Consider the following 12,404-nt stretch of genomic DNA (forward strand, 5'->3'; position numbering starts at 1 on the left):
GTAATTAGTTGGTAAGCATCTTAACCCACTGGCAGTAGTAATCCACGCTGGCCTCCTCCCTCTCCTTATGCCGCCTCCATACGCAGTTCTACACATTTCCGGTGCGCCTTTTACGCACAAGATGCGCAGTACAGGGCAGATAAGCCTCACTGGATTGACATGTTACCAGATTTGATTTGGCAAAGGCCTACTGCAAATAAATCAGAATAAGTAATTGTTCAAAAGCTAACACATAGCTAGAGTAAAAATAATGAGATGTGTAAAGTTTAGTAGAAAAGATTCTTGGCTAATTTCAAACATCACCCAAATCCATCTGCAGCATCCCCGGAGCTCCACAATGTCCTTCCCGCTCTCCTCTCCTCTCCTCTTCTCTGAAAGTTTGGTCCGAATAGAGGCCTCCCCTGCTCCTGCTTTTATACCAGCATCTTAATGTCTCATTTACCTTCTGTCGGTGATTATTAGACAGATTGCAAGTGGAAAATGATGCATCATCCTTTTAGATCATGTGAATCCGTTGGAGTCGGGTTGGCCGGGCTTGGGTTACGGCTTCTTTCAAAGTTAAGGCTGAAATCCAGCCGCGCTCCCTTTGTCTGCTCCATACATTATGAAGGAGGCGCAGCCGGTGCCCGCCGTCCTTTTCCTGCTGCTGCTCGGGTTTCTCTGACATACTTTGACATTTATTTTGACTTAATATGAATTATTTCACCATGTTTAGAGAAAACAAAAGATTTCTCTTCGATTGAAGCCATTTTAAAAGTAGATTTTAATGGGGAAAAAACTCTGAATCTGACTAATTGAAGTAATTATGAGGCCAACAATATGCAGTACTGACTGTAAGCGTGCAGCCAAATTAAACTATTTTTTGCAATTGGAAACCAGAAAATGTGCAGGCGGTGGTGATGAATATTTCAGTAGATCATTAAACTCCTGGCCAGAGCATCAAGAGGGCATCCATCCTGCACTTCACCGAGATCATGACACTCAGTCAGGAACATCCTTCGACAAAATGCTCCAGGTTCTTTTAAAACAACGTGAAACATTCTGTAAAACTTTTAATACAACTAACTTGATATATTTGGGAGGGGGATTAAAATTTAGATTTAAGGTTATAAAGCCAAACCAGGGCAATATTTGAGTTAAAATTCTTTTTTTTTTCTATCACAAATTTAATTTTTTGTAAAATGTGCCAACAATGACAGAACTCAAAACTCGGGTTAGTTTGAATCCAGACTAAATAATGCTCCGTGACATTCCTCCCGTGATAAAATCCTGCACAAAGGAGGCACGGATGAAAATATCGCTATAAAACATGCAATTACAAACATAACCTTTTGTGGATGGCTAATCTGGGTTTAGATTTATATTCAATCCAGCAAATATTCAATGTTTAAATGGTTTCTGGTGAAAACCTTTGCAGTTTTAAAGATAAATGCTGCCATCTAGTGGACACACGTTTCCATGCATTTTAAGGGGCATCTGAGAAGTCAAGAATCAGTTTATATGTACACAAAACAAAAACAAATGCACACATATATTAGGAAAAAAATGGCTGCAAATACCAACACAAACATAATGCTTACTTTTTTATTTATTTTTTTAAGTTACAAGGGAAGCACATTTATTCACGGTTCTTTTTCTTCCTTTTTTTTGGCCTTTAAAAATGTAATCTCGATCTGTATTTTGAACGTAGGGCTTAAAATAAAAGATAAAAAAAAGACAAATTATAGGCATTGAATATGTGTGCTGCATCTAAATTGCACAACGGTGACTCCAGATAATGGGGAGGCTGAACAGCGATTTCCTTTTGTTCTCATCTATAAACTGTAACATGATGGGAACATAAAGCTGAATTGCATTTTTTATTCTCTCTGAATCTGTTGACCTTCATCTTAAAACAAATGCCTTTTTTAGATTTTGATATGACTTTACATGTTTCTATTCATGTAGAAAGCAGCACAGGGAGGGACTGCAGCTTCCACCAGCATTCAGATTGCCAAAAAAAAATAAAATAATAATCAAACCAAATATTTCCATCACTGAACAATAAGCTGTCATAGCTTTGCCAACACAATCATCATTGTAACCAACTGGGATGTCAGCTTTGTTAGGAACAAACCCCAAAAAAGCTAGATGTTTCCATGTGTCTTCAGCGGGAGAACTCCAGTTTGATCCTTTAGGGGAACATCCATACTTTGTAGATATCTGAGAACTCCTTTTTGAGGGGAAATTAAAATTTACATGTTTGTCATATGTTGGTCCCAACACTTTTTTTGGAAAGTAGAGCAAGAAAAAAATAAATCCAACCCTGCTGAGTTGTTTTGAGAGAAAAAATAATTCCTATAATAATGTCTGACAGACAAGTTTAAATATAAAAGAAGGGCAGAGGAGTGGGGGTGCAAACAGTATTTGGAGGATTAGCTTTAACAGAATCATCCAACAGCTGATTAAATGCGTCAACTTCCTCATCTTTATAGAACAGCCTGTGTGTTATAGAAGTATTAAACCATACATTATGACAGGACACATCACCCGCAAAGAAACTAACTATCCCTACGCAAGTCAGACACCTATTACAGTTCAACAAAAGCAATAGGCAAAGTAAAGAAGTTCAACGGCGATTCCCACTGAACCCGGCCTGAGAAACGAGCGTTGTCTTCATGCCCACAGCAACACAGCTCTACAAACGCCGACTAAATCTTCTGTGTCATGCCACGAAACACAAAGATACTCAGAGGATGGCAAACACTTTCCTAAAACGGAGAGGGGAAGAAGGAGGAGGAGGAAGAAACTGCTGCTGAAGAACAGAGAGACCAGGATCATACACCTCTCTCCTGATTCCTGCTGAGCATCAGAAGCCAGGACAACACAAGTTATCTGTGGACTGCAACCAAGCATTCGCTGACACACGCGCACACACATACGCACACACACGATTGTGTGCAATGCTTCTGCAGGATTGCATTGAGAGCGGTCTGAACACCCGTGCATCTGCTCTTTCTCATCAAATAAAGATTGTAAATGGCGGGTTCTCGTGGCGGCAGTGTTAAATGATGACCAATCAACATGTTCGATGGTATTCAAAGGAAACAGCAGAAGGTGACGTCGAGGCGCGCAGATGGCTCCCCTTCCCCTGCTGGCGTCAAGGTTCAGTCCAGCGTCTGTCAAACGGCATGAAAACCCCCATCCTGAAACAAACTGGTTTTGTGATGAAGAGGAGGGAGATAGGCAGGTCATGATGAATTCCCCAGAATATGAGATTTTATCTTTTTTATACTGCAAACCCTTGTGTAGCAATAAAAATCCTTGTTTTGCTGTAAAAAATAGTCTTGTTTAAATATGAATAGAGTACTGAGTTTCTGCTCTTTAGGAAATGACAGTCTGTTGTGAGGTGAAGGCTGCTCCCCCTTCACTACAACTCCATATCCTGAGCCTCGTCCTCCGAAAAGTCTGACATTGAGCTTTCGGAAGAGGAGTCGCCCCTGCCCTCCTCTTGCTCCTTTAGAGCCTCCTCTGTGGCGTACTTCTGGATGTACTCTGACAGAAAAAACAAAAAAAGCGGATAAAGAATCAGAACACAACAAGCTGACAAATGCTCATTTGTTCCAAAAATGTCTACAAGTTATAAAAGACGGGGAGCGATCCCCAGACTTCAGTAGAATGAGTTCTTAGCAGCGGTGAATGTCACCTTTGATCTTGTGTTTGTAGTCCTCTGGCCGGTGGAGGTACATGGCGGCGGCGTCCCCATTCAGAGGATCGATGGGGTTGGGGTAGGCGAGCAGCTGAGGGAGGAACGACTCAAAGATGTTGGTGAGGTCTGGATGAGAAGAAGAAAATAAAAATCAGTCAGTACAGATGACAGATGTAAATTGAGGTGTACATACAACATCAGCCACTAGAGGGCTCTACTGCAGGCAAACATTCATGGCTGGTTTAATTTTCAAAACAAAGAAAAAATGTACAAGACTTACTTGTACTAAATTTATTTCAAGTATGGAGCATAAAGAACAATATAACAAACAACATTTTATTTATGCTCCAGTGAAAGCAATAGATGTGCATTGTTTCAGCCGAGTCCAGAGGCCATTCCAGAGTCAAACTCCATACACTGATATAAACGTCTTTCTCTTTGTTGTTCTGACTATTTGCTGTCCCTGACAGTTAAAAGATCCTTCAGATAATAATTCCCCCGCTTTCTGAAAAGAGTTTTGGGTATTTATAAGGCAAAGAGTTTCTACTGGCTTTGTGTACGAATAGTGCTATGTAACAGTCTACTAAATCAAATAAGTGTTTGCAACCTTTAACAGTTAAATAGCCTTTTGGGCCTCTTTCTTACTGATCAAAACCTAGTAGGAGCCAATAAAAATCCTTATTTCACCCTTTAGGAAAATTTTGAAACTCATTTGCATTTTTTACTTTGTTACTTTTATGACCAATGTGATTTTTTTATTTATTTTCTGAATAAAAACAAAAATATAAAGAGAAAGTAGCATTTTCTCAAAATGTGAAATACTTTACTGTTGACTAAAGCTTGCCTTTTAAAATAAAAGACTTGCTGTGTCAAACAGGATCATCCCACTGAAGCTAATGTACTTTTACAAAAGGTTTTAAACCAGACAAAAACGGCCCTTTTCTTGTTATACCCTATAAGTCCGCTTTGGTGAGCTGTCATCCCATTTCCTACTTACAACTGTAACCCAGAACATAAAAACGATTAAATTGATTTATCATCCAGTAGAAAATGTATATCAAGAATAGACAATTATACATTTTCAGCAACTCCCCTCTGGTCAGCTACTAAACATCGTTTTGGATCATAAGATAATATGTGCTTCAAACTTATAAAATAAACTGAACAATCAGAGAAGATCTGACCTTTTTCAGTATTTGAAATCTGTGCATTTTGCCGTGAATATATAAACTCATCTAAATTAAATCAATTCTAATTACGTCACCCATTTAGAAATGACTTATTTTATTTGAAGAGGTAAAAGAGCCACATCAGGTTGCATTTGCTGATTTAGACATGCAAAGTATTGACTAAAAATAATTAGTTTCTTATTTCCTGTAAAGATCAAATTTAATTCATAAAAAGACTGCATCTTCTAAAAAACACTATTTGTTTCTGCCTGATTAAATGAAAATGTTCAGTTTAAAGTCCAGTCTGTGTGACATTTGATTTTCTCAGATACATCCTCTTTGCTTTAAAAAATTTAATTAATTTAAATAACAATTAAATTCAATAGATTCATTATTTTGACAGGTATAACCAACCTTGACGAATTTTTTACCAAATCAAGTTCCATCCATTTTCTAAAACTGTTTTGTCTCTAAAGGGTTGCTGGAGCCTAACCTGGCCAATAGGGTTCTTAAACATTTGATGTACAGTGGGCCAAAAAAAGTATTGTCAGCCACCAGTTCTCCAAGTTCTCTTAAAACAATATATATATATATATATATATATATATATATATATATATATATATATATATATATATATATATATATATATATATATATATATATATGTGTGTAAATAAATACTTTTTTGCCCCACTGTATCTAGAAGATACTATTTCTGCTGGCTGTCAGTTTCAGCTTTTGTTAAACAACGCCAGAAGTGAATGTGCTTGATGTTGAAGATGCAAATTAAACTTGAGTCTTGTTTTAAATTTGCATTCATTCATACACCAACCTCAACAGATCTTTATTAAACTACCGGTATTTTCGAGCCTTCAGTTGCAGGACTGTCTCACCTGCCAGCACTGAATCCCTGGCCTGAATACACACACCACTTTTCACTCCAGTGTAAGCTGATTAAATGGAGCAGCTCTGCACTGCAGAGGTGTAAGCTGCTCCCTTTCACTCAGTTTTCATCGGTTTCCCTAAAAAGCCAATAAAAGTTTGTCAGATGCTCCCGATACCCTCAGTGGCTGTGACCTACCATACAGAGCTGTCCACGTCTGGTTGATGACGTCTAAACACACCGTCCCTGACCTGAAAGAAGGGAAAACACGGGAGATGCGTGACCCAAAGCCACAGCAGCATTTAAGTCATTCCCAAAGGGTTTCTAATATTGGTAAAGTATTCAAATCCATTGCAGATGAGCAACTTTTCCCATAATACTGACGTCTTACTCACACCGACCAGTTAACTATGCAAAAATAAAGTGCAACCAGTGCTCACTGGAGTTTTCCTACTTACGCTTCATCAATGTTGGGATGAAAGATTTTGTTCATGAACCCTGGAGGGAAAACAAACAAAAGAATACCTATTGAACCAGTAACTCAACAAAAAAACACTTTAGGACATTCCTGGGATGACAAAACCCTTTCAAAGCTTCACAATCCACATCTGTGTACCTATTGACGGTGATTTGAAGGGGTATTTATCTGGCAAGTCCACCCGAACCTTCCACACGCCCCCTTCATACGGTGCTAAAAAAAATAAAGTAAAATTAGTTCGGACACCTGGCTAAAAAAGACCCCCCTCCAATGAAAACTGTGTTATTCGTGTTTTTAACATGTTCTAGTGGCTTCTTTTTTCTTTTGATAGAGGACATATATAAAATAAGCTTAAAAACGCATTTTGTGAGTAAAGCTTTATTTTAAATCATTGTAAATCAGAAGCAATTGAAAAAAAAGCTTTTTGAAAAGGCTTGTAGCAGTGACGTAGAAGCTACAATCATTATGCCACCAGCTCCCTGCTCTGCTCCATTCTGATGCATCCACTTGCAGACACATAGATCCACGTACGTCTTTGTTTTCCTCGTCTGAGCTGGAATCTGGCACTAAACTGTACGGCTGGATAGCTCCAATATTGTTCAACATTTTTTTTGCACCAGTAATGTTAGGTTGGGGGTGTGCTGGGCTGTAAGGGGCAGGATTATTCCACCCCAACAGTCCGGCCCACAACGAGGCACATTTCGAACTACTGCCGCTCTACGGAAACTATGTCCAAGAAAACGACCCAGTTTTTTTTTATTTTGGCAATCAACTGCATAGTCATAATTAAAAGACCCCATGGAAGGCTTTTAGAGTGGTCCAAATATGATTGGAGAGGGTCTTTGAAAAGAAAAGATCATTTATGAATTAAGCTCGAACCTAAAACATGCTGAAAAAAAACTGATGAAATGTCTTTCTCAAATAAACATGTCATTTGGGGAATAAATGCTTTAGGCTCTTACTTCCAGGTGGTCCATGAAACTTGACCACAAACTCATTAAGTCCACTCAAGATGGTAACTTCATGCTTGCTTTCAATGCTGATATTCAGTTAAGGCAAACAGACATAACAAATACAAAAAGATACATCATGAACTACGTTTTATTTAAGCAGATAACACCTCTTCTCTTGATTTATTAGTTCAGGTTTGATGAAGCTCATGTGTTCAAAAGCAACGGTTTGTTCTGCAGAGAACATGACAACACCAACTGTCATTACCTGTCTGAATAAAAGACACGTGCAAAGCACTTGGGTTCATAAATCACCAGGATGTGGCGACATCAAAAGACGGGAGGCTGAGTCTGCAGTCTGACAGTTGAAAAGGATTTCCTCCCAATGACTGCACCTCTGACACGTGACAGACGGACGGAGGAGAAGGAAACCCAGACAAGTTTTCTGCTCTTTCGTCATCCCTTTGTCATTCATTCTGCAACAATCAATGATGACACAGATGGCAACGGCCCTTATTAACAAAGATGCCTTGATTAGCTCACAGTGGACGATAACCAGAACATCCAGCAGATTAGATATAGCCTTAAAATGGTGGCAAACCACTGACAAAATAGACTGGATGAGTGAATGGAAGCTGAGGAAAAGGCTCCTATAAATAAACCTTTTACAGATGTACATTTGGGCTTATGCCCCCCGAGGGTTATCGAGGATGGGGCTGCGCATTTCTTTCAGACAAGACAAAAAAAACAAGATTTATTTTAAAAGAGTGTCCTCCAAACTCCTATGAATTTTGCCTCTTTAAAGTGAATATGCCAATAATTCACATGACATATATTAGTTATGCAAGTCAGAATAAACTAAACTTTGTTTTGCTGCTTTTCTCATTTATTTATAAAAAGCTAAACACAACTGCAAAAATAACCTTAAACCTAAAGGATATAATTCTCTGATATTTATTTAAGGATAACCTAAACCAATGCACAATGTTTGGGATCTGGTGTAATCCTGTAGTTTCAGGAACTGGTGGAACAAGATCTACAACAGAAAATAAGCAAACCCACACATCTGTGGTCTAACAGCCTCACCATTAATGTGATCGGGCTTGTGACACACATTCAGTTTTTGTGTTCAACTACATGTTTTTTTAAAGAATATATAAAGAAACCGACAGTAAAGTTTATATTTAAATCACTAAAACAAAGCTGTTTTCAACCAAACCTCACTAGAACAGCCATGTTCACACCGCTCCTCTTCCAGGCATATAGAAGGAAAACTATATTAGCAAAATCAAGGGACTTCTGGTAAACGTGTTTTTAGTCACTGACACACAGCACTGTGTTAGCAATGACAACAAAATGTTTGTATGAAATTGTAACAATTGGAAACACATGTGAGGGAAGCAGAGTTCACCAGTGTCCTTAATGCACATTTAAAAATAATCCTCTCATCCTGTTCATTTGATTTCTATAAAGCTCTATTTCCAAACGACGATCACTTCAAGGTGCCAAAAGCAGCCATCAAATAGAAAAAGTCAAACTATTTAAAACAGAATTAGAAACCACTTCAAATCAATATGCCAAATTCTCATAACAGACAACAAACAAAACGTTTTGTAATACATTTGAAATGTCATCCACTAAAAATAATAAGCAAACATTCCGTCAGCAGTATGGAGAAACATTAAATAATCACCATGTTGATTGATAAATTGCACAATCATCTCTACGCTGTGTACTTAGTCAGCTAGCTGCTCAGAAAAACATCATGTTCAGTCCCGAACTGACATGAAGGCCGTCCCTGCTGCGGTCGCATGATCCCTGCATGTGCCCCAGCAGCACGCTTGTTGTCTCCCGATCAGCTGTAGGTTAAAGCCCGCCCTCTACCGTGTTCCGGATGGTAACAAGCGGGCCAATCGGAGACTAGCAACTAGCTGCAGGACAAAAACAAAACAATTCAGCTCACGCTGCCAGAAAACCTTTCAAACTTCAGGAGATTGAGTCATAGCATAGTTTAGTTATGGAAATAAAGAATAACAACATAGCTGTAAGGGTTTCCACATATGGGAGTATCAAGATATATAGTTTAGGTCTAAGATAAAAAGATATATTTAATTATAATTCTTTTTTTAGCCTATTGATTCGCATAATATATTCCCCAACAAAACTTAAATAGTATAGTTTTGCTATGTGCGTCATTAGATCAATAATTGTGACCAAAACACGCCAACCGTGACTTATTTGCGTGAATAAAAATTTCCCTTTAGTCTTCCTTTTTGTATTCGAGAAGTTCAGGCTAAAAAACAAACAAACAAACAAACAAAAACACAACTGGTCTGAGAATTGATGGGATGTTCCTTCGAGTTAATAAAAATGCTGCAGTCGCTTGTCGATATTAATATATCTCCACAGCGACCTTAATTGTTCTCTGTTGATAGCAGTATGCTAAAAAAAACGGAAGAAAAAAGGCGAGCTACCTTAGCGCTGACGCTGGCAGTTCGTAAATTGATACAGGTGTTGTCTTTTTTCCGAAGAAGTGTTTCCGAATGCTAGCTATTATCAAGCGCTTTATATTTAGCGATGTGCTGTCAGTGTCGTGGGATCACAGTGGACTAACAGGTTAAGGCTTTGAAGCGGAGGCTAACAAAGCTCAAAGCTAACAAGAGTTAACAGCCAGCGTTGTGCTGCGACAGTTTCCGTTGGTTATTCTCAACTGATAAAACCACAACGGCCAATGCTAACGTGAAAAAACAAGCTAAAAACAGACGACAAAAGGGGACTAAAATTGTGATTAAAAACTGATTATTTGCTATTATGCTAACTGGCTAACGTCTGCCAACCCGCAGACTAACGTTAGACAGAGCCTGACCACTAACATCAAAGTAGTCCCACTCACGTTATACACACAACGACGACTGCTAGAACAGTTTGTAATTGTGTAACCATCGCCATCGAAACGCTGACATTTTCCATAAAAAGAAACTTCATAAGGTTGTTTATCCGATGTAAAGGATACAGTTTCACCACGTCGGTATCCATTCGCCTCTTGCCCGGACTTGGAGAAGACATTTTTGTGTACCTCTCTCAGAAGAGATCCAAAAATACTGCGGCTATGGGGGCTACCTCAACCTTTCAGCCTGAAAACACCAAAAATCCTTCTAATACCTCAGTCGCCTTCCCTAAAAGTGCAAAAACTGGAGCCTAGCTGCAACATTGCCTACTTTTTCCTCCGGAGTCTTCCCCTGCCTGACCAGCTCTACCTAGTTGTGTCCTGTCCTGAAGACTCTGCCAGTGACCAGACTGATCAGAGGAGGGGCTCAGACATAGAAATGCACTTCAAGAGTGTGGCTACACTGCTAACCATATCGTTAAAGAGCTGAAAACGACGCGACTGTCGTCTTTTCCGCGAACTAGGAAGACTACATTCATGTACGAATTTACTCCCGGCCCGTCTTTGAAAAACTGCTCAGAAGATCTTAAACTACAAAGTGCGAGCATATCTATTGTTTCTAGATCTATGCTAAAATGTACTTATTCAGAACCTACAATAAGCACGTTAGGAACAAGTTGAGTCACGTGAATCACACAAATGATAATCACGAATATTCATGTGGCAAGTTCGGGATTTTATTTACAATATTGATGGAGGGGTTAAAAGTATAAAAATCAATACTAGGCAAACTGACAGCGACTCAAATATTCTGTTCACTATCAAAACGGTTTTCAAAACATTTTCTTTTTGTTCATATATATATATATATATATATATATATATATATGTGTGTGTGTGTGTGTGTATGTATATATATATATATATATATATATATATATATATATATACATTTTTTTTAATGAAACAAAACTGACTGTGCCTTTTTAGATTTACCAATGAAAAAAACCAACTGACACTAAACTAGCTTTTTTTTTAACTCCAAATGAAATAAAAACCTTTGCACATTAAATTCAAGCAAAAATAATTATAAGTCCGTTTAGATAGATAGATAGATGACTTTATTAATCCCACAATGGGGAAATTTCATTTATCTGTGGCAGCAACACGACATTCAGAAAATAATCTATATAATATAACATCAATAAAGGACATCACAAATTACATTTATATTAGATAATTAAAAATATTACTAAAATGATTATGAAAAATTATTATCAAAAATGAGATTCTTATTAAATAAAGGAATAAATATTAAATAAATACAGCTGCAAAAGTGTAAAAAACATGCGGTCTGCAAAACATGTAAACTGTAAAAAAACATTACAAATTTTTTCAAAATACAGAAATAACTAATGAAGTTCACACCAAGAACAAAAACAAACAACTGTTCAGGAACAAAAAACAATTTAAAATTGAAAAACAACAACTACAACAAAAGTAAATGAATCAATGACTAAACAGAAAAACACCCCTGGGACCGTGGAGTGTCACTTTGACATGGTGTTGTACAGTTGTTGTACAAATCATACATATTATTCACTGCAACGATTGATAAATGTATTGAGAACTATTCAACTTTATTACAATTTAAACAAGCGTTTTTTTTGTACACCAATTTGATTATAATATATGCAAAGGCTTTTCTCAAATATTACTGATGTGATATCACTTTTTTTACGGGGTCAAGCATCAGTTTTCCCACAGGTATGTTTCTTGTGAGGTCCACATAGACTTTTTTCTTCTAGCAACTGGGGATAGGTTAAAGCACATTTTGACGATAGGTAGACAGGCAGGCAGCCAGGAAGGCAGGCAGGTAGGTTTGTTGGTAGGCTGCTAGGTAGGTAGGCTGGTAGGAAGGTAGGTAGGCAGGTAGGCAGGTAGGTAGGCAGGTAGGTAGGCAGGTAGGTAGGTAGGTAGGTAGGTAGGTAGGTAGGTAGGTAGGTAGGTAGGTAGGTAGGTAGGTAGGTAGGTAGGTAGGTAGGTAGGTGGGTAGGTGGGTAGGCAGGTAGGTAGGTGGGTAGGTAGGTAGGCAGGTAGGTAGGTAGGTAGGCAGGTAGGTGGGTAGGCAGGTAGGTAGGTGGCAGGCAGGCAGCCAGGCAGGCACAAAGTTGACTTGTATTCAGAACTGTGCTTCATTCTTGTATTGCAGTGTTATAAATGTTATATTTTTGAATTGTATTCTGCAAATGTTCAATCAAAAAAATAAAAACAGAAAACACTTGAACGTGTCATTAGTAACTATTATTTCCAAATATATTGAACGCAACATGGCTTCCCCCGTCT

General features: G+C 38.2%; 1 protein-coding gene across 2 annotated transcripts; it reads right to left on the reverse strand.

The window, feature by feature from the left end:
- Positions 1-1,570: 1,570 nt before the first annotated feature.
- On the reverse strand, positions 1,571-10,521 carry LOC101163973 (ubiquitin-conjugating enzyme E2 H). 2 transcript variants are annotated; one of them, XM_020703691.1, is made up of 8 exons: positions 10,390-10,521; positions 10,185-10,305; positions 7,184-7,260; positions 6,360-6,434; positions 6,202-6,241; positions 5,942-5,994; positions 3,686-3,814; positions 1,571-3,534 (listed from the first exon to the last, which is right to left on the reverse strand). In XM_020703691.1, exons 2-8 carry the CDS (start codon positions 10,235-10,237, stop codon positions 3,410-3,412), a joined length of 552 nt encoding a protein of 183 aa, XP_020559350.1. In that variant the 5' UTR covers positions 10,238-10,305; positions 10,390-10,521; the 3' UTR covers positions 1,571-3,409. The 2 variants fall into 2 exon arrangements, with proteins under 2 accessions (XP_020559350.1, XP_004069753.1); XM_004069705.4 differs by having other exon boundaries at positions 10,185-10,480.
- Between the last annotated feature and the right edge of the window lie 1,883 nt (positions 10,522-12,404).

This window comes from Oryzias latipes, chromosome 6, assembly GCF_002234675.1.
Source record: "Oryzias latipes chromosome 6, ASM223467v1".
NCBI lineage: Eukaryota > Metazoa > Chordata > Actinopteri > Beloniformes > Adrianichthyidae > Oryzias > Oryzias latipes.

Coding starts and splice junctions, on each gene's coding strand:
- LOC101163973 (XM_020703691.1), bottom strand. CDS start 10,237: ATGTCTTCTCCAAGTCCGGGCAAGAGGCGAATGGATACCGACGTGGTG. Junction 6,242..6,359: donor CTTCAAATCACCGTCAATAG/GTACACAGATGT, acceptor TTTTCCCTCCAG/GGTTCATGAACAAAATCTTT. Junction 3,815..5,941: donor GACGTGGACAGCTCTGTATG/GTAGGTCACAGC, acceptor CTTCTCATCCAG/ACCTCACCAACATCTTTGAG.